Source organism: Anolis sagrei, chromosome 1, assembly GCF_037176765.1.
Source record: "Anolis sagrei isolate rAnoSag1 chromosome 1, rAnoSag1.mat, whole genome shotgun sequence".
Classification (NCBI taxonomy): domain Eukaryota; kingdom Metazoa; phylum Chordata; class Lepidosauria; order Squamata; family Dactyloidae; genus Anolis; species Anolis sagrei.
This window is the reverse complement of record NC_090021.1, coordinates 214,221,341-214,244,844: the sequence shown is the minus strand read 5'-3', so window position 1 is coordinate 214,244,844 and position 23,504 is coordinate 214,221,341. Positions and strand designations below refer to the sequence as shown.

Below are 23,504 nucleotides of genomic sequence, written 5' to 3'. Positions count from 1 at the left end.
ATATAAGCACAGTAATAAATAAATAAATACTATAGTAGCCTTATGATTGTCCTGAAGGCAGAGTTCAGGACTCACCTTACTGAGTGCATATAGAAAAAAGCAAGATTTTTCTTCATCAAATTATTCAGAAATATAAACTAGAACATAATGGCTAAAGAAGACCACTCTGCTCCAATACTAACACTAGTCCTATAGACCTAACCATAGAAAGGTAGATTTATATTTAGCACAATACATGCACCAAAGGGAGGAGGAAGACTGCAAGATGTGCTATTATCTCTCAGATGACTCATCATTCATTCAGCACATTTAGCGAGGGCAGCATCTTTTTAATATACTGGTTGTGAAAATTCTGCAGTTATGAAAAATTCATGAGTCTGTCTATCTACCTATAGGAGAACATCTTAATGGACAAAGCACACTCCTTTTCTAAGTGTGCTGATTTCTTTCTGCACTGCAGCTACAGCCTTTTATTGCATTCCAAGAATGAACAAATACCTTCTCAGTCTGCAAAGCCACCCAAAAGGTATACTACGTACAATATAAGAAAGGTGTGTGTTTGTGTGTATTTAATTTTTCTATTTTAAATTTCAGATTTCCAATCTAAAGGAAAAGCAGTATTATCTCTTAATAATGCCTGCCACTTTGGAATCACACATCATCCCCCAGTTTACAGAAGAAGACTTCTACTTTAGGATTGGTTTCTAGGCAATTCTGTCCTTTCTTCCCTCTGAGCAATCCCTCAGGCCCCCTCTCAATATTATTCAGTCTGTCCCAAATTCTTTGCAGAAGATTGGGAAGAAAATTGATTCTGCTAACAGAGATGCATGCCCATGACTACAAACTAGAAATACTATTAATACAGCATGATAGACAAAATTTATTTCATTGCTAGTTTGTTAAGCACATATTGGAATCTAGTATAGTCAAATATATCAAATGCAGTGCCGCATCATCAAGAAATCAGTTGCATTCTAGGAGCGTAATACACTGTATTGTAGGACACTCTGGATCCCATTATGAGAAAAAGTAGGATTGCAAATAAATAAATAAATAACACAGCTGTTATGATCATTTCATAAGATAACTGAATTTTCCCATCCCTACCAAACAATGTATTTGGGCTGAACTAAATCAGTAATATCAGTAATAAGTAATACATTTCTTGGAAAAATTGTAGGCAGGATTGAAAAGGTATCAATGAAATAAACTTTAGTTTACGTCCATTCTAAATGCTATTGTTAATTTCGCTTATCAAGTTTCTATTGATTCGGCGGGTCTTTCACTATTTGGGACCAGTGGTTGGGACTATTTATTTACTTATAGGCATTTGTATGCCACATTTCTCCCATAGTGGGACACAAGCTCTAAGATACCGTCTGTTCCAATCATCTAGCCCTCTAAATATTGGAGTGGGAGCTGCAACCCAGTAATAGTGGGATTTTCAGATGCTTCCAACTTGTGCTGTATCTAGATAGACAGAACAGAAAGTTTTGCATTTTTCAAGGCAAAAAATTGCTTTCCCAACACTTGGGAAACCCAGCCGGAAAAAATAATACCAGTGAGTTTCCAGCTGGTTTCCAAATATAGGTTTTGGGAACCACGGTAAGCGTCTGAAAAAATGAGATGAATGTAGAATTTAGCAGGATTGTTCAACCCAAATGAAACAGCTTAAAGGTTTACAAATGGTTATGTGTGTTTTGTTTGTTTTTGAGCAAGATTTGGTGTTTTTTATCAAGTCATAAGGCTGCTCCTTTTTAATGTGATACCAAAAGCAGAGCTGTGATTTCATGGAAGTGGGATCCTTCATCCTTTAACACTATTTTCTGAGTCCCCAAGTAATGCTATGATGTTTTGGCATCTGTACAAAATGTAAGAACAAAGATGCGGCACCACTGTAAAGTTCTTGCTCTTCGTTATGAGCATAGCCTCGGGCTTTGCCATTGCCGACATCTTTGCTCTCCCAGTTAGCTCCCTGAATAATATTAAGCGCTATGTAGTTCATGCGTAACAGCAATATTTTCTTACAAGTGCTGTGCTAAGGAATATCTCTCTGTAGTCTAACTAAAAAGCTAGATGTATTTTATATAACTTAGCGTTTGTCAAACCACCATTGCAGGGTATCCCTGTCTCATTATCATCCTGCTGGCTTTCCAGCAAATGGAATGTAATGGCAGCCGTAAGTCTAACTGGGTTTCTAACGAAGCCCTTGGTAATTGCTACTCTCAGCTCAATCTGCTCTGAACACACCAGAGGTGTGGCAGCAGAATTAAGGATTAAGAAAAAATTAGTGATGCATGCAAATACAATCTGTACAAATGCTTTCATTTAAACCTGCCAGTACATGGATATCATGTATCCTTCCTCATCGCTTCTGCTATATTTAGCAAGATCTCTTTCTCACGGAGTTGGAACCAATTTTAGCAGCTCCCTGCAAAGTTAATTAGAACATTCGCTGAACTGTGATGACATTATGCTGAATAAAACAAGATTGTCAATATCAGTCAGATAACTAGCTGGTAGGCTTGGTTAAGCTTGTGGTCATCTTACAGCTTGACTGTCAAAACTGCTAAAAAAACAGGCTTTGTTTGCTTTTTTCAACATAAGAGCCTTAAAAAAATTACAGTAGAGTCTCACTTATCCAACCTTCACTCATCCAATGTTCTGTATTATCCAACGCAGTCTGCCTCTCGCCCGGACCCACAGATGTTTCAATAAATTGCAATGTTTTGGTGCTGAACTTGTAAATACAGTAATTACTACATAAAATAACCGTGCATTGAACTACTTTTTCTGTAAATTTGTTGTAAAAAAAAATGATGTTTTGGTGCTTAATTTGTAAAATCATAGCGTAACTTGACTCTTAATAAGCCTTTCCTTAATCCCTCCTTATTATCCAACATTTCCGCTTATCCAACATTCTGCCAGCCTGTTTATGTTGGATAAGTGAGACTCTACTGTGTAGCTAAACTTATTTCAGTCAAAACTCCATCATAATAATTAAAGATTGCTTCAAATTCCCATCAGAATCATTGGAACTTTCATACCTTGAAATTTTCATTGGATTGCATCATGAAATCCTTGATTTATAATTACTGCAAAATATTCAAAGTGTTCAGTGTCTACACACATCTGGATCCAGTTGTTTTTATACTGGAAATGTAAACCTTAGAAACTATGCCCAAAGCAAACTAAAACGTAATGGTTGTATTGACTATATGTTTCAAGTTCCTAGTGAAAAAGAATCAATTCTGAATGTGGGTTCACATTTTTTGGGATATTTTATTATATAACTAAAACATTTTGTGGATGTCATGAGTGCAGGTTATATCTTTGGTTAGATGGCATTTTAGTAAGAGGGGTTAAACAGCTGGTTAATGTGCCTGACTTTACTTACTGTAGTTTAGCCATCTCTACCAACTCAATAAAATTAGAAATAAAGGAACATTTACTGTATATACTCGAGTATAACCCTAAGTTTTCAACATTATTTAGGCTGAAAAAGCCCCCCTCAGCTTATACTGGGGTGAGGGTCCTGGCGGAAAGGGCTTCTTTCAGCCCCACACCTTCCTGCCAGAACCTTCACCTCTTCACACAGCAACCCAGCTCTCCTTCCTCTCCTCCTCTCTCGGTGCCAGTCTTTCCCACTTTTTCTTATTCATATACACACAGCATTTTCCCAAAATGTATAGTTAAAGTAAACTGTGATGATTATTGGAAGGATACATAAGCACATTTACATTGAAGAAGGTTAGAATAATGATTTAATCAGAGTTAGACTGTCTTATCTTAAATTACAGTTTTATGTAAATATTCAAAAACAATTTACCTACTGATGCCTCAATTAATGTAATTTTATTAGTATTTACTTTGAAATTTATCAATAGCTGCTGCATTCCCCACCCTCAACTTATACTCAAGTCAATAAGTTTTCCAGTTCTTTGTGGTAACATTAGGTGCTTTGGCTTATATTCAGGTCAGCTTATACTCGAGTATATACGGTACTTTATTTTGAATGACAAATACAACAAGCACAGCATCCATAAATACTGGTGAATGGCAATATTAAAGGACAACTGATGGGTTGTGGGTCTTATATCTTAGCTCCAGAATATTTTTAAAATCCGATAACAAAAACTTTTGAGAGCAACCTGACATTCAGTTGAGGCATTCATTTAGTTTGTACTATACATACATATGCGAAACACATTGATATATGTATTGTTGAAGGCTTTCATGGCCAGAATCACTGGGTTGTTGTAGGTTTTTTCGGACTATATGGCTATGTTCTACATATAGCTTGCTACTGAATAACAGAGTGGAGAGCAATATCATGAGCTCACAAGGATTACATTTTTTAAAGAAAGGTTATAATATAATTTCTCAAAAATCATCAGTGTTACATCCAGGACTTTAGATCAGACTCTGAGACGACAACGTTTCCTACTCTGGTTATTTAAAATTATATGTATCTCAAAGTATTATGAAGGTTGGTTTGTACCACAGAGGCTCCCACATGGCTTGGTGGTAGAGGACCTAACATGGCACACATACCCTGTGTCATCCAACTTAAAATAATCAGGGGATGTGAACTAACACTACATATCCATACCAGAAGAAATGAAAAGGAGCAAAGCAGATTGGCCATTTCTAGATGACATGCATGTGAGGGGAAGGGAAGGCGGAGGGAAGGGGGGAAAGAAAGAAAAGGGAGGGAGTAAAGGAAGAGAAAGAAATGTCAAAAGGTATGAGGTGTGAGAAGGAAAAAGAAATTAAGGGAGAAGGCTGAGGGGGAGGGGAAGAAAGAAGAAGGAAGGAAGGAAGGAAGGAAGGAAGGAAGGAAGGAAGGAAGGAAGAGAAAGGAGGAGAGAGGAAGGAAAAGAAGAGAGAAGACAAACATACAGGCAAAAGAGGGGGAAGGTGTATGATGGAAAGAAAGGAAAGAAGGAAAGGAAGGAAGGAAAGGAGGGGATAGGTGTATGAGGGAAATGGAGGAAGAAAAGACAGAGCCACAAAGACAGCGAGCCCACTGTTGCCAGAGAGACATTGTGAAGTAGGCCTTCTCAGAGCTGGAGAAGGGTGAATGAAGACAATGGCCAGTATATATGCTACAGGTGAATAATTATTAATATTAATTCTATTGACTGTAATATTCAGTTCTTGTGTGCTGCTTATGATTTTTGCTGTTAATTAGTACTATGACCCAAATCACTATCATCCAATGAACTGAGAATCATGAAATAAAATACAAAAGTTGTGCACTTACTTAATTTACTTCTCAGCCTCCTTTCAAGACTGGAGCTATTCCAAAATAAATGGGATATTGAGTCATGTCAAATTACACGACATTCAAGCAGCTCAAACTTTCACGAAGTAGAACCTGGAGATTCCTAGAAAGAACACTTCTCCAGGCATTTGTTGGTTCTCAAACCTGATCATAGTCAGCTTCTGTTAGATATTGGCCATAGATTTGCACTGGAGGAGCTAGAGATTTCTAGAAAAGTTTCTCTTATGTAAAAAAAACAGGTTTTTTTATTTACCGTTTTCCACTTTTGTGAGAATTGTGCACCCCTAATCCCAGTGAAAGTGGAGGGCTCCAGTCACTATTTATAGGCATTATATACCTTTTTAAAAAGATTGTCATAAACCTTGGGGGAGATTTACACATTTTCTATCTTTTCATGCAATTCTTTGACTTACTAGGAAAGGGTAACCCCTTATTATAAAGAACTGTCATTAATTACCTGTTAGCAAAAGTAGTTTATACTACTTGTACTGCATTTGGAAATGACATATTTGTAAAATAGAGTTGCTATCCATGCTTTTAGCTATTTTTCACAAAACATTTTTTAAAGTGTTCATCAATATACCAGCTAAAATCCATGCTATGTGTACCTGTAAAATAACACAATTTTTGTGCAAAACAAGACACATTTACCAACATATACCATTGATAAATGTCTTATATCCTTTCGTAGACAAACTCTGTTTTGTAGAAACTTGCATGCTTTTCCTCATTTTTCAAAGTTCTTTTCATTCGTGGTAATGGTTTAAATTAATTTCCCAATCCTAGTATATCTATAAAGCCAACATTACATCAGTAGATCTGTATTCTGCTTTCAAAGCAAGTGTTCAGCCCAATGAGACTCTGACAATAACATAGCAATACATGGGAAGACAAAGGAAACAAAAGCTATCCTTGGCAAACGGAGATAAGGCCTGAAGTGCATGTGGTTTAAAAATATACATCAAAGAAGAAACAAAGAATGTCTTTCCAAGGTCTGCTAGCAATGACTTCAATAGCTTTTTCATGCATAAATGTGTGTGTTAAGGAAAGAATAAAAAAAACCTCTCATTGCCCAAGGTAAGGAAAGGGGAGAATCAAAATTGCATAACAAGAGTAATCCATGTTTATTCTTATGTGTATTTTCTTAGTCTTTTGGACTGGGTGGACATGATCTGGAGCCCAGAGGGACACACCATATAATTTTCAGCTTCTTAAGAGCTCCAGGAGCTACAGGATGTATTCTTAGCCACCATTTAAGGCATATGTGTCACACTTAAGGCCTATGGGCTGAAATTGGCCTGCCATGTCATTTTATGTTGCTCCTCCAGATGCTGAAACACAGGAGTTGCTGTGTTCCTCATTATTAGACATCAAAACTTGAGCTGATGGGAGTTGTGATACAGTAATATCTGGAAAGCTGTCATTTGTTTTATTGAGTCAGAATAGTGGAGTTTGAATTTAGGATCCAAACTAAAGAGAACCAACCACTGTAGAAAGATTACAATTGGCCCTCTGCATCCAGATTCTCTGTCCATAGATTCAATGGCCCTTTGGAGGTACCCATTAGGCTGATGTGGCCCTTGATGAAAATGAGTTTGACATCTCTTATTTAAGCTAACCAGAACTTCATTTCTTGTCTCTGGGGAAGCTTGGCTTTTTTGAGGTGGGAGATTCCTAAAAAGAACCCCTAACATTTCTTTTAATGTGCCCAATAAATCCACCTAATAAACCTTTAAATGATTGTTTTTAAAGCTCAAAAATGATATTGGGACAAGAAATTGGGGGGTTGCAAGGTGTATGAGTTCAACCCATGATAACGTTCCAAGGGCGGCAGTAAATTCATCAAAGGACTATCTGCATTGCACAAGACTCCCACTCCTGCTTTCTGTACATATAGTAACAATACATTATCACACAGCAGAAATCCACCAAAGTAAAAAGCCTATGCAGTTTCACTGTTGTTGTTTATTCGTCCAGTCACTTCCAACTCTTCGTGACCTCATGGAACAGCCCAGCCAGAGCTCCCTGTCAGCTGTGGCCACCCCCAGCAGCTTCAAAGTCAAACCAGTCACTTCAAGGATACCACTCATCCATCTTGCCCTTGGTTGGCCCCTCTTCCTTTTTCCTTCCATTTCCCCAGCATCATTGTCTTCTCCAAGCTTTCCTGTCTTCTCATTATGTGGCCAAAATACTTCATCTTTGCCTCTAATATCCTTCCCTCCAGTGAGCTTTATGGACTGGTTGGATCTTCTCGTGGTCCAAGGCATTCTCAGAACTTTCCTCCAGCACCACAGTTCAAAAGCATCTATCTCCCTTTGCTCAGCCTTCCCTGTGGTCCAGCTCTCACATCCATAGGTGACTATGGGGAATATCATTGCTTTAACTATGTGGATCTTCATTGCCAGTGTGATGTCTCTTCTCTTCACTATTTTATCGAGATTGGTCATTGCTCTCCTACCAATATTTTCTGACTGAAGTGCGACTGCAGTAGTCTTTGTGACTAAAAATACAAAGTCCGTCACTGCCTCCACGTTTTCTCCCTCTGCTTCACTATGCTTCACTAAGGTGTACCTTTTCTACTCTTTGTGTATTCAACTTAGTATATACAATTTATGGTTTCGGCTTATAAAAAATGAGCCAGAATGGGTTGAATAAAGCCATTAAGGGCCTCAGATTTAAATATTCAATATAGCCAGATTTAGGGTAAGAAAATGTAAGGCCCCACTACAGTTGCTATGCCTTCTTACATATTGTTACTGGTTTCAGGATCAAGAACATGTCATGTGGCAAGCATTTTACTTCCTTCTCAGTGAAGTACCACATACTAGATTTGAGTATGCATTTCTGTTGCAACTGGTATTTTCGCTTGAGGCACCAACAAGGAGAAAATTATGTTTGGAAATGCCTCTTCAAAAGAAGAGCCCTGCTAAAATGCCCTAAGGCTTTAGTCAACCAATCTACTGACTAGAATGCAATTCAGCTAGAGTCCCAGTAGAATGAGACATGTTGTTATTCATCTTTATGGCTCTCGTGTGGCTCCTGAATCGTGAGTTTAATTTTGGGAAGAGTTTTGAACAGAACAGGGACATTGGCAGAAGACAACAAGGCTAAAAGTGATGAATGAGTTGCCCATTCCCTGCATCCCCCATAAGTAAGAGAAGTGTCATCCCTCAGAAGAGTGTAGTAGGAGATCCTGTCTCCTGAGGAGCAAGAATCTGGTATCAATCATAAACATCAGCAAAGTGGATGCAAACAACTGGAAGATTTGTTCCAAGGACTGCTTGAACATCTGCCTCTGTACATTCCATAGTATTGTTAAGTGCAGTGTCTTGGTTGCTTAATGTTGTTTTATGTGATTACATTTAAGAGAGCAAATATATACACGCACAAATAAAGAAAACAATTGTTAAGAATTATTTGTTTCAACAGGTTTGGAGACAATGCAGCCATGGATGGGAGATCCACAATCTCACCTCGGCTAACTGTGTCTACGGACCTCATCATATTTCCTCTTGGATTCATCACGCATCATGGCATGGGGCATGGAGAACCCAGCACCCCACCTTCCACCTCCCCCCCCCCCCCCCACAGGAGGAAGCGTCACCACCCGGCTTCCTCTAGTTGCTTTCAAAACAACACAAGAAACATGCACAAACACACAGGGCTGTGAACATTATCTCTTCATATGATTAGTACTGTATCCATATTGACATGTAACTTTTCAATCACTGGCCCCTAGATGACTGAAGTCCATCTTGCTCCACATACCTAAGTAAGATAACTAGCTGCACTAGGGTAGCAGGCGGTAGAACAAGGTCCACACTGGACCAGGACTGAGAGTGAAATAACATAGAAGTCATGCAATAAATATAGGCTGGAATCCTGCATCAAGACACAGAGGATAAATGTTCTACAGATGGAATTATACTATGCCTTCCCTCCCACCGTTTCTGAGGCTAACCTTTTAGCTACCACAGACCCCATTACACAACTAGTAAAGTAAAGATAAAGATTTCCCCTGACATTAAGTCTGGTCATGTCCAACTCTGGGGAGTGGTGCTCATATCCATTTCTAAATGGCAGAGCCAGCGTTGTCCATAGACACGTCCAAGGTCATGTGGCAGGCATGACTGCATGGAGCACCGTTACCTTCCCACAGAAGCAATACCTATTGATCTACTCACATTTGCATGTTTTTGAACTGCTAGGTTGGCAGAAGCTCTGCCTAACAGCGGGAGCTCACGCTACTCCCTGGATTCGAATTGCCAACCTTTTGGTCAGCAAGTTCAGCAATTCAGCAGTTTAACCCGCTGTGCCACCAGGGGGCCCCTTTACACAACTACTTGATTGCATTTGGCTGTTTCTGGAAGATCAGGGTGGTCCTGGCTATTGTTCTCTAGGCTACGATGTCATCTTTCTGCATCTGACTACAAGCATATAACTAGAAAGTTCTCCAATGTCCTCTGCTCTTCAATGGACACTAAATGGCCACAGAATAAGAACTGCAGCAGCTCAAAAGTGCATTGGTTGTTGTATAAATGCTGACCTCCATAAGGATAAAAAAGAGACTTAGGATGGCATAAGTTTTATTTACATAAAAGCAAGCTGCTAATAGGATGCTAGGCATAATTTTGTTATACTCTTAAAATTTGTTACATGTTCTTCGTCCAATGAACTCAATGGTCCTAGGAGCCCCTGGTGGCAGAATGGGTTAAACCCTTGTGCCAGCAGGACTGAAGACCAACAGGTTGTAGGTTTGAATCCAGGGAGAGCACGGATGAGCTCCCTCTGTCAGCTCCGGCTCCCCATGCAGGGACATGAGAGAAGCCTCCCACAAGGATAGTAAAACATCAAGACATCTGGGCATTCCCTGGGCAACATCCTTGCAGACAGCCTATTCTCTCACACAAGAAGTGACTTGCAGTTTCTCAAGTCACTTCTGACATGAAAAAAATGGCCCTCCTTTTCTTCAGGTTATTCTTCCAACATAAACTGGTGGGAGATTAGGACTGCATTTTGAGAGAAAACTGCAAGCTAAATGCCACCTTGTTGAGAGGCTTTACTGAGGATAATAGATCAGAAATAATAGTATCCAAGCAGCTGAATACAGATTCTAAATCTGGAGTCTGACAAAACAGATCCTATTTGGCCAAATGCTGCTGGCAGGAAAGAAAAGAATAAGGTCTATATAATTCTGAAGAGCCACTGCTAATTGGATACCTGTGCTTTTACTCTTGTTTTATATTCTTTTGTTTGTACCTGAGATTCACTCACAGTGGGACACAAAAACAGCAGGGGCAGTGAGAAATACAAACTCTAGCAACAGCATGCAGCACTATTCAAAGGGTTCAAAGAAGCATTCACTTATCCAATATTTTTATCAGTCATTCACCAGAGGACTTTTATCATAAACAGTACTTTTGACTTGAGCTCGAAGGAAGTTACAGGGGACAGGAGCATGTCTCTTTTGGTAAAATTCCCCTTGGTGAAAAACATCCAGATTAATAAACTTCAGCAAGAGGTTTAAAAAAAACAGTTATAACTACTCACATGTATTCTCTGTGTGCTGAATGTACAGCAGCTGCATTGCTGTAGCGCCAAAGGACTATCACTGATGACAACACATCCAAAGTGGCATCAAACTGGAAAAGATACAAAAGCTATTAATTCAAAATACACTTAAATCAATATCCTACTAATTATACTACAAAACTACAGAGTAACTGGGTATAAATCATTTGAACTGACACAGGGATCAGCACTGGTTAGAATGGGCAGATCTTCAGTGCCGGGAACAAACAAAAAACCCAACAGAATTTGCTCTTCCAGCCAAAGAGTGTATTTCCTCCCTCAAACCAATAACATGACCCCATATGTGCTACCATATATGAAGAATATTGTAAAATAAAAGCTACAAGAAGAAACCTAGAAAATAAGAATGACAGCTACCGTCATGGATCATAATTTCTCTGCATTGTGAAATGCAATGTTAATTGTTTGACGTCATGTCAATTCACATGAGGCATATTATCAGGATAAGAGATCTTTCTGGATATGTGACAGTGGCAAAGCAAACAGACTCTTCTGTTCACTGTTACAAAACTGTATCTTTGTAACACCCTCTACTAAAGGATTCAGAAGTTATTAAAAGGTAGAGCCACACCACATAATCATAGCGGTTTGATACCGCTTCAATTGTCACAATTACCACCATATAGAATCCTGAGATAAGTGGTTTTATGGGTTACCAGATAGCTCGAGTACTATAGTTCAGGTGCTGTAAGTACCTCACCAAACTACAAACCACAGCATTCCATAGCACAGAGTCACAGGAGTTAAAGTGGTGTCACAGTGGTATAACTGTGTGGTGTGGATACATCTTAAAATGAAAAAAGCTTGTGATTTCTTTGAGATAGACAGATCTATTATAATGTGATTTTTTCTGGATTATAGAATGGACATATATACCTAAAGCTCTAATATTATAGGATACTCCGCACATCTAAGAAATCATAGTATAATCTGCTAGTAAATCTGTTAATATTGAAGGAGCAATATCTTTCATGGGTGCTTTAGTTGTGTATGAATGCATGGCAGGGGGTTCAACTAGATTCTTCTTGTGGTTCTTTCCAACTCTGAGATTCTATTATTTTATAATTCTGTGAAAAGATTATTGTTATAAGTGGAGCTACAAGGTCCTGAAGTACAATGAAAACACACACACACACGTACACAGCCTCTTTGTTTTGTCATTTAATGAGGAGCAGCAAAAAAAAACCAAAACCCAGTGAAATCAGAGTAAATAACCAGGGCATTTTTTTAAGCGTTTGCTCTATTCCTTCATAGTGCTTAAATAATAAACTTTGTTTATATTCCACTTTATCTCCCCGGAGGGACTCAGAGTGATTACACATACAAGGCAAATATTCAATGCCTTTTACCCAAACAATGACATACAATACATAGATACGGTAAAGGCATTTCCCTTTTCCCATATCTGCCATCTGCAGGCAATGCTCAACTTCTGACCATGGGAAGGTGCTCTTGTTCCATTTTCCATGCTGAAGGAGCCTGTTATCCATAGACATCTCCGATTTTTTTGCTGGCATGTCTGCATATCTGCATGGGGCACCCTTTTACCTTCCTGCCAAGTCGATACCTATTGATCTACTTGCTGTCGAACTGCTAGGTTAGCAGACGGTAGGACTGAACAGTCAGGAGCTCACCCCAACTTGCGGCTTTGAACTGCTGACCTTCCAGTCAACAGCTTTTTCTGCAGCTAGCGGCTTTAACCATTATGCTACCGTGGCCCTGAAAACTGGTGTAAATCATCTGTTCCCATAAAAAGAAGTGAAGAAAGTAGTCAAGACCATGGATTACACTCCCACTGAACCACAGCACTAGAATTCTCTAGCACAGATCTCCAAGAATTTTGTCAAACTGTAAATCCGATAATTTTGATGGTAAAATGGTATGAAGCTGCTATAAGTGTCCAGTGTATATTTACTGAAAGTTAGAAAAATGTTTTAAGTTTGTATCTAATTTGTTTAATACAATAAAGAGATGACAGTGATACTAAATGCAGTAAATTAGTATTGTAACTTTACATGCTATTCACGTATTCAATCAAAGTTATCTGTGAGCCAAATGTACAGCAGCTGTATTGCTGTAGCTTCAAAGGACTAACACTGATAGCAACACATCCAAAGTAGTCTATGTGACAACAGAATAAGAGCTGACCAAAGAGAGTCTACAATATACTATTCAGGTATGAAATTACTTACTGCAAATCCAAATGACGAAGCACTGTACCTCATTACGGAGACAGCTAGAAGAAAAGAGATGTTTTTAAAGAATCGTTCTGTGTATTAAAGTAAGTGAAGTTAGAGATGCAAAATGACCATAAGAATAAAAGGAACCAACTAACTCATAGTGTATTCATTTGCAGTTACACACACTATACTGTACTTCTGTAAACCATAAGAACAAATTTACATACAGGAGATCTATAGAAAACATTTTCCCAAGGAATGTGCATAAAACAAGGACTAACCACATGTGCAAATATGCATAACAGTGTCACAATGCTTCTTTTTAAAAAAGAAAGAAAACTACTTTAAATTAATTCAGCCAAAATGGAAGCAGATGAGAAACGCCAAGCTTCAATTCATAGCTCCTGCCATGTACTTCACCTGTGTTCTCCTCCCTCACTGTTGAAATACCTTGGTTTCTAAAGCATATTGCAATTTAAAATGCTTAACAAAAATATAAAGCACTTTAATGTAACAAAAGCAATAGCTTCAAAATGGTTAAAAAACGAAATGTCTCAAAACAAGATTTAACAACCATTAAAACAGTCTTTCTAAAAGTCCATTGAGTGATCTAGCAGAAAATTGACATTTATTTCCCATCAGTTGCCACTGAAACACTCACGCAATTTCTCTCTCTCAAAACGACCTCTGAAGTCATATTAAAGTGGACCCAGAACAGTAGTTTTATTCAAGAAAGTCTGTAGCTGGTTAGAGAGTATGTTCTAGTCCAGGAAAACAAGATTTGACACTCGTCACAAGTGCCCTGAGTTAGTTCCAGCTAGAGAAGGCTGGATGAATCAACAGAGGCTCGTTGTAGGTCTTTTTGGGCTGTATGGCCATGTTCTAGAAGTATTCTCTCCAAAGAATTTTATTGTAATTTTTAATTTTGAAATTTACCAGTAGCTGCTGCATTTCCTACCCTTGGCTTATATTCGAGTCAATATGTTTTCCCAGTTTTTGTGGTAAAATTAGGTGCCTCGGCTTATATTCGGGTAACCTTAGACTCGAGTATGGTAAATCAAATGAGAAAAAACATTCCAGCAATGGTAGGATAATGGAAATAAGGTTCCACTCCCATATCTTGCCTCCTCCTACCCTGTTGTATAACATTGGTCCTACTAAATATATTGGAGTCCATGCAGTATAACAATTTAACTAAGACTTTAGGAACCTGGGATTTCAACTCTCCACTCAGGAATGGTAACCCACTGGGAGACCTTGAGCAAGTCACACTCTCTCAACCCCTAGACCAGTGGTTCTCAACCTGTGGGTCCCCAGTTATTTTGGCCTACAACTCCCAGAAATCCCAGCCAGTTTACTAGCTGTTAGGATTTCTGGGAGTTGAAGGCCAAAACACCTGGAGACCCACAGGTTGAAAACCACTGTCCTAGAGGAAGCTAAGGGCAAATCACCTCTGAATTAGTTTTGCCAAGAAAGCCCTGTGATAAGTTTGAATCCATTCTAAGGTACATAACAATAACATTGTAGAAGAGTCTACCTCAGATCACAGGTGCAGTAATGGTTTATATGGCATGCTTCTTGGTATTGGTTGCAAAAATTAGAACACCACTTTCTATAGAGCAGGGTAGATGGAGCTTCTTGTATGGCCATTCTGTCTAGGGATGCAGGAAGCTTCAGTCCAACATTTCTCAAAAGCACTAAGGTTGGGAAAGGCTTGGACAAAGAATGTTCATCATGCTGCCATGTATATTTTGGCACCTAAACAATCTCTGAAGACATAGATCCAATCACTTGTTTATTGATAAACATATATACCTTTATTTCCACTATTATTTATTTATGTATTTATTTACTATATTTATATACCACTTTTCTCAGCCCTCGGGCGACTCAAAGTGGTTTACAATAGCAAAATTCAATGCTCAAAACATCATAGAACAGTTAAAACAATTAAAACAATAGCATAATAAACAATCATTACAAAATAATAAAACAATAAAACATCTCATTAGCATCTCTTAGTTAAAATCAAGATCCAATCTCATCATCCAATTGCTCCATATTCCTATGTTCATTACACTGCCTTTTCAAACACCTGCTCAAACAACCAGGTTTTCACTTTCCTCTAAAATGCTAACAAGGAAGGGGTCAATCTGATGTCTGTAGGAAGGGTGTTCCATAGCCGAGGGGCCACCACTGAGAAGGCCCTGTTTCTCGTCCCTGCCAAACGTGTTTGTGACATAGGAGGGATCGAGAGCAAGATCTCCCCAGACAATCTTAACATCCTAGCTGGTTCATAGGAGGAGATGTGTTCGGACAGGTAAGTTGGGCCAGAACCGTTTAGGGCAGGGGTCCTCAAACTAAGGCCCGAGGGCCAGATATGGCCCTCCAAGGTCATTACCCGGCCCTTGCTCAGGGTCAACCTAAGTCTGAAATGCCTTGAAAGCACACAACAACAACAACAACAACAACAACAACAACCCTATCTCATCACCCAAAAACAGGTCCACAATTCCCATTGAAATACAAATAAGTTTATATTTATTAAAATTGTTCATTTTAATTATTGTATTGTTTTTAAGTGTTTTTTGCACTACAAATAAGATATGTGCAGTGTGCATAGGAATTCATTCATTCATATTTGTTTTTGTTTTTTTCAAATTATAATCCGGCCCCCCAACAGTTTGAGGGATTGTGACCTGGCCCTCTGTTTAAAAAGTTTGAGGACCCTTGGTTTAGGGCTTTATAAGCTAAAGCCAGCACTTTGAATACTAATGTTTCACAAAGCAGTAAACAAAATTTTTTACAAAATTATAGTATAAAAATAAACCAACAGCTGTCATGGGTTTTGAGCAAGAATTAAAGATTCTGGTGGTATTCCAAATGCTACAGAACATAAATTTATCCACTGATAATTTAATGTTCCCATTATAGTATTATGCTGTTTTTTATTTTTCAGGAGTTAGTTATCACTATGATTGTAGCCACAATATTGCTTTTGGGGCAACTCATCAGTTCATACCACAGCTATTAGATTTCAATTAGGACTCAGTGACAGATTAAAATACAAATTGAAATTCACCCTGTAGGTTAAAATGCACTAGTTAAAAATTACTGGGTAGGCCTGTCAGAAGGCATAGGTCTTCACTTGTGTTATAAATTCAAACAGCTGATCTGGCGGTTGGTTATATCCCAGTAGGTCATTCCACAGTTTTGGGGAGATCAATGAAAAGGTCCTCTGGGTGATGGTCGCCAGTTGAATTCTGACTGGATGAAGTGTCTGCTTCCCCCTCCAAAGGACCTAAGTATCTGGGGTGGACTGTATGGGAGAAGGTGATCCTGGATATAACCTGGACCCAAACCATGGAGGGCAGGAACCTCAAACGATGGCCTTCCAGCTGTTTGGGCCTCCATCTCTAAGAATTCCTGACAATTAACAAGCTGACTAGAGCTTCTGGGAGTTGGGGGCCCAACAGCTGGAGGGCCACAGTTTGAGGATGCCTGATGTAGGGCTTTAAAGGTCAAAACTATCACTTTAAACTTTGCCTTGAAATTAACTGATCACCAGTGGAATGACTTTCATACAGGTGTTATGTGCTCACTCCTAGATGTTCCTGTAACTGGTCTGGCTACCATGTTTTGGATTAATTCAAGTTTTCTAACTTGGTGCAAAGGTAAGCCGATGTGCAGTGTTTTGCCTTAACATTACCAGCAGGGCACTACCATGTTTAGATCTTCTGATTCTAGGAAGGGGTGCAGCTGCTGGCATATCAGATGAAGCTGGTAGTAAGCACTCCGGACCGCCACATCTACCTGGGATCACATTTGGGGAGATGGATCCAGGCTGTGGACACAATATTTCAGGGGGAGTGTAACCCCTTTCAGAACTAATTGACACACCTCCATCTTCAGGTTAGGACCCTTCATGGCAAGCACCTATGTCTTATCTGGATTCAGTTTCAATTTGTTTTTCCTCAATCAACCTATTGCCTCCTCAAGATATGCATTCAGAGACAACATGTTATCCTTAGCTAAAGCTGTTTTTGAAAGCATGGAGAAACAGATTTGGGTGTCATCAGTATACTGATAGCACCCTGCCCCGTGCCTCTGGATGATCTCTCCCAATGGTTTCATGTAAATGTTAAAAAGCATTAGGGATAGAATAGTTAGGAAGAAGGGGTAAAGTCTATTTCTGCTACTTTTTGAAGAATGTTCTCCAAACACTTTGGTGATAATTACCTGAAATTACTAAAAGGCAAAGCCCTCATTTCACAATTATTATAAGATATGAAAGTGTTAAACAGGCATTGACCAAATGTGAAATTAATTTGGTTGGCCATTTTGACAAAGTGAGTATGTAGAGGAGAAAATGGCTCTAAATGTCTGGATCATGTAAGACTAAAAGTAAGAAATATGCAATGCAGTGAAAGAAAATTTAGGGCATTACTTGGCATTTTTCTCTCTATTCTTTATGAGAAAGAGGAATTTTTCAGGAAAGATGGTATTCAATTATCAGTTAAGGGCCATGTATTATTTTTAGAACATCTGCAGCAGGACCTGAAGGCAATCTTAAATGGTCTTATGGGAGAAAGGAACTAAGCAGAGGCTTGACCCTGTAGCAGATCAATGTAAGAAAGTGAAATCTTGGTCACTAATTGGTGAGCACTCACAGGCATATTTTTTGTGAAAGGAAGTTCTACAGACTTTCCTACTGGGTCCTAGCACTCAGGGACAGGAAATGAGGAAAAGGAACATTTTTTTGGGACTAGGACTTTCTCCTTCAGGGCTCAGGACTGGAGGAGATGGTCTACACATGTTCAGGCTTCCTGGAAATAGACCAGCTGGAGGCAAGATACATTTTTAACTGGCCCATGGGGTCAGAGGTGGCTCACCTTTGGCATACTGAAAATGTGGTAAGATTGTATCTGCTTCAACATATACCACACTAAGTAGCCCTGCTGCTGATCAGAATTAAATACTTAATAAAGTGGTCCTTGGTTTATTCATCCATTTTATGTGCTTTTTTATTTATTCCCACTGGATGTGCTATTAAGATGTAAGCAGTACCCACCAATTAAATGATTTCAGGAAAAAAGTATACTTTAAAAGGACAAAATCGTATCTATATAAATATATCTGTGCCTGCTTTTGAGGATGCATCAGAGAGTGAGCTAGTCCGATTTCACTTGGCAGAAAGCTCTAACAGGAACCACCAAGAAGACCTCTCAGCTTCCTGTCAAAGAAGCCTTGGAGGACAGAAGGACAAAAAAGAAAGTTCTCGGAAAGCCCAGGCAGGTACATATGGAAGAAGGTAGTTCGGTAGGGTATATAGTGCTTCATACTTCATTGCAGGCACTTTGAACTGTGCCTAGAAATAGACAGGTAAAGAAAGATAGCTAGTGAAGACTCAGTAACATGGAAGTCATATGGTATTTCTTATTGAATATATGATGCCAGGAGGTGTGTAACAGGAACTGTAACATGTATTTTAAAAGGCTACCTCAGTGGCTCTCAACCTTCCTAATGCCACAATCCCTTAATACAGTTCCTCATGTTGTGGTGACCCCCAACCATAACATTATTTATAATATTGGGGGGGTTGGGGGGGTGATTTGTCATTTGGGAGTTGTAGTTGCTGGGATTTATAGTTAATCTATAGTCAAAGAGCATTCTGAACTCCAACAACAATGGACTTGAACCAGACTTGGCACACAGTACTCCCATGACCAACAGAAAATATTTGAAGGGTTTGGTGGGCACTGACCTTGAGTTTTGTGGTTGTAGTTCACCTACATCCTAGGAGCACTTTGGACTCAAACACTGATGGATCTGGACCAAACTTGGAATGAATACTCACTATGCCCAAAGGTGAACACTGGTGGAGTTTGGGGTAAATAGAATTGATATTTGGAAGTTGTAGTTGCTGGGATTTATAGTTCACCTACAATCAAAGAGCCCCTTGGACCCCACCAATGATAGAATTGGGCCAAACTTCCCACACAGAACCCCCATGGCCAACAGAAAATACTGTGTTTTCTGATAGTCTTTGGCGACCCTTCTGACACCCCCTTGACTCCCCCAGGAGTCCCGACCCCAGGTTGAGAAACACTGGGCTATCTAATATGGAATTTGGGGCTTCAATAGCTACCTTCATCTGAAAGAGAGAATGAATACTGGAAGGGAGGGTGAAGACACTAAGATAGAAAACACCATTCGAGGTGTGAGCCTCTGACATCATGACAGGTTTCTTTTATGTTCAATGGAATATTTTCCATCAAAAATAGCTGTGCAAACTGCAATCTTAACATTTTTCTCTTGACAGCTGTTTGCAGAAAGAGTAAACAATCATAAACTAAAAATAGAGGCAACACAGAGGAATACATTTGTCATGTCTCTATTGAAGGAAATTGTACAGAATCTATTTCAAGGGTTTTCCAAAAATTAATTCAGGTGTTTACTTATATGCTTTGATCAACACAGAGCAGGTTGTTACAGAAAAAAATGTCTCCAATACATTCCCCACACAGGGACACCCCAAAAAATCTCTCAGCGAATGTAAAATTTCCAGGCCTGCCCCTTGACCAAACTCATCACCAGGACAACATTTAGCAACCCTTGGACCATCAGTGTTGGAAAACACGGAGATATTCCTCTCCATATGCTTAAACCACTCGGTTTTAAAAACTGCATAATTCCTGCCCCAAACCATTGTTCCTCTCTCTGCAGGGTTTGATAACACAAATATAAAACATAATGGAGCAAATCCAGCCTAGTGTTAACGCACTTTCTTTGTTGTTAGGTTCTCTCTGCAGTCTTCTGCACCATCTAAAAATCTGATATAGATCACCACCAATCCTCTAGAAGAGATCTTCATATCTCAGGAGGAAAAGCAAGGGGAAAATCACCCTGCAGCTGTCTGCCAGTGGAAAGTAAGCATTATTATTATTATTATTTATCCTGCTTATCTCCCATGGGTGGGACTCAAAGCGATGAGCAATGGGTAAAAAACAAAACTATATAATACAAGAACACAACAACATCCCCCCCCCCCAACCCAAGCATATAAACAATAAACCAACACATTGTATAAACAGATTGTATAAATCATATAAATTGGCTTAAAAATACCAACATTTATCATCATCATAAAAATCCCTGTACCTCAGGCCAATGAGTATATCTTTAAAATATCATATTAAAAGCCTTGAGCTCCAAAATCTAAGCCTTGCCTGATCAAAATAGGCTGCTTATTGTGGGAGAGAAAGGCCAATAACAAGGCAGTTGAATGCACTTCTTTGGGGAGGGAGTCCCAGAGCCACAGGGCCATCACTGAAAAGACCCCCTCTCTCTTATTTCCACCAACCATCCTTGTAACGGTGGTGAGACCAAGAGGAGGGCCTCTCCTGATGATCTCAGAGCTCATGCGGGCTGATAGAAGGAGATGCGCTCCCTCAAGTAGGCTGGGCCTGAACTGTTTTGGACTTTATAGGCTAAAGCCAGCACTATGAATTGTGCCCGGAAACAAACTGGAAGGCTGTGTAGCTGCTTCATGGGCAGAATGGTTATTTCGCTATATCCCACTCCCATAAGCGGAGCCCCCAGTGGTGTAGTGGGTTAAACCCCTGTGCCGGCAGGACTGAAGACCGACAGGTTGCAGGTTTGAATCCGGGGAGAGGAGGATGAGCTCCCTCTATCAACTCCAGCTCCTCTTGTGGGGACATGAGAGAAGCCTCCCACAAGGATGATAAAAACATCAAATCATCCGGGCGTCCCCTGGGCAACATCCTTGCAGACGGCCAATTCTCTCACACCAGAAGTGACTTGCAGTTTCTTAAGTCACTCCTGCCTGACATGACAAAAAATAAACTCCCGTAAATAGTCTAGCTGATTACCTTTGTACCAGTTGTAGTTTCCAAACACTCTTTTGAGGCAGCCCCATATAGAGCGTGTTTCAGTAATCTAGTCTGGATGTGACTAAGGTATTTACTATCATGGTCAGATCGGGCTTTTGAAGGTATGTTAGTTTGTTGTTATTCTCAGTTGTTAAGGGTTAACAAGGATTTCTTTCTAATTCCTTTTCTACCAGTCAGGTATGAACCAACTAGTACCATACCCAAGACATTTATATCACCTCATATTTATTCATTGAGTCATTTATTAGAGGGATTTTTATACCTGGCACTGCAATACTGCATGTTATGGGAAAGAGAGCATGATGTTCAACAACATAAAAACAGACATATTATTTTAAAATATGTATATAAAGCTATTTGTAAAGGATTCCATTGCTTGTCTGTGTGGCATTCATTTACATTTCCCTTGACAGGGCTTTTGTAATGTATAAAGTCAATACAGTTTTTATAAATATTTTAAAAGGTCTAGTCCACATTCGTGTACAAACAGAGCACTTTGAAATCATGTGGATTGATCTTTTCTTTCTGACGCTGTCATTCTTTCATTCTCTCACCAACATTTTTTTAAAAGTTGTTTTCACATTACAAAATGAATTAACCAACCCAACCTGTATCTAAAACAAAGCTGCATCTGGCCAAGGCTAGCAAGCGACATAAAGAAATCAAGCAGCATGTGCCTTCTGGTACCGAGGACAGCAGCATCAGTAGAGAGTAGAGCCAGATAGACAATAACAGCACTAAGCAAGCCTACAGGGAAAGCAATTTCAGATGATCTTGACCTCAGAGCATCTTTTCAAATTCATACCAATTCCCAAATGGCTGAAAAAGGTGAAGGTGCAAATGCAGCAAAACAATACATGTTCCATATAAGCGTCTTTAGATTGGCATCACCACAGAATGTGTTTGTCCATAACACACATACACATCTGTTAGTAACATACAACATGGGTGATATTGGCATAGGGCCTAAGACAGTTCTGTGTTTCTGTGTGAAGTATGATAACTGCTATATCTTTTAAAATACACTTTTATTTATATTGTGTGATCAGCAACATGTGACCTGTGAGTCCCTTATTTATATTCCCCTATTAGGGTTTTTTTTTTCCCACAAGGTTGCACTCTTCTCAGAACAGGTTTTATTTATTCATAGATTTTCATCACATTTCCTCTTCATGACTGAGGTGGCATTAAAAAAATAACTAAAAATAAGAGTAAAACATGTCACAACAAATGTGCACTGCAAGAAATTAAATATCAGCAAATAATCACAATCTGGGTCAGGATTCACAAACGCAGTTACAGATACATAACCACCATAGCTATATAGTGTCTACCAGAGTGACCCCAATCTGATATTTACTTACAAGGCAGTGTTAGCAGCAAGCAACAGGGATCAGTTCCCCAGTCAATCAGGAAACAGCTAACTGATGTTTCAGCCTTCTTTAAAAGTGATCTCTGGTATGACAGCCAGAAGCAAGGTTCCTGCTGTAAATCCCTCTCACAATACAGTGTGTGCAAGTGGGGTTGGGAACATCAATCGGCTGCTTCCTGATCAACAGGGCAACAGACCACCATCAATGGCCATGGGTGCTGCCCAGTAAGTGAAGACACTGTGCCTTCATAAAACAAGTAAATATACAGTATAAGCTGAATTACTACACAACTTGCTCATATGTTTACAGAAGCTTCGGAAGGAGAGGAAGGCCAATTATTGTCATTTATTTGGACTATTAATGAACCTATAAATCTATAAAGTCGCTTCTGGTGTGAGAAAATTGGCCGTCTGCAGAAATATTGCCCAGGGGATGCCCGGGTGTTTTACCATCCTGTGGGAGGCTTCTCTTATGTCGCGCATGGGAAGCTGGAGCTGACAGACAGGAGCTCACCCTGTCTCGCGAATTTGAATTGCTGACCTTCAGGTCAGGAGTTCAGCTGGCACACTACTGAACAAAAGGACCATTTCTTTTTCTGAGTAGAGCATTGAATGGGAAGAGCTTAGTCCATCCCAAGAGAACCTAAAAGAAGCACTCCCCCCTCTACTCTCCACTGTGGCACCGCTTCTCACCTTTTTGAATGTCTGGGCAAGTCCACAGTGGTGGTCAGGGCTGGCTGGCACCCTCAGGCCACACTGGTGCTTTCCCTTCTCCATGAAATGCCCTTCAACTATTAATGAAACCATCATATGATTCGAGCAGGCCATACTTTGTGCCTATCCTGGAGAACAAGGAAAATAAGTATCCCCACAGTGTAGTGTTCTGTCTGTCTGCATAAAAATCCTTAATTATGTACATCTAATGGATTTGTAACTATGTTTTATGCATGCACTTGATGCAAATACATAACCCAATTGATAGCTGATTGTTAGCATTAACCTTTAAATGCACACATACATGTTCAAGCTTCATTGTGTTATTCTGAAGACAGATTGCTGGATTTTCCTAAATATAATCAACAGCAATTAACATTTAAATCACATCACCTTGCTTTATAATATCAAACATAGAGCAAATAGTGTCTTTTAAGTCTCCAACA

General features: G+C 39.4%; 1 protein-coding gene across 1 annotated transcript in view; it reads right to left on the bottom strand.

Annotated features, from left to right (window-relative positions):
* TMEM163 (transmembrane protein 163) overlaps positions 1-23,504 on the bottom strand; it is a 103,822-nt gene that overhangs the window by 25,687 nt on the left and 54,631 nt on the right. The window contains exons 3-4 of the mRNA XM_060775886.2: positions 13,072-13,115; positions 10,838-10,929 (exon numbers count right to left, since the gene is read on the bottom strand). Of these exons, the coding sequence (XP_060631869.2) occupies positions 10,838-10,929; positions 13,072-13,115 (136 nt within the window). The remainder of the gene's footprint in view (positions 1-10,837; positions 10,930-13,071; positions 13,116-23,504) is intronic.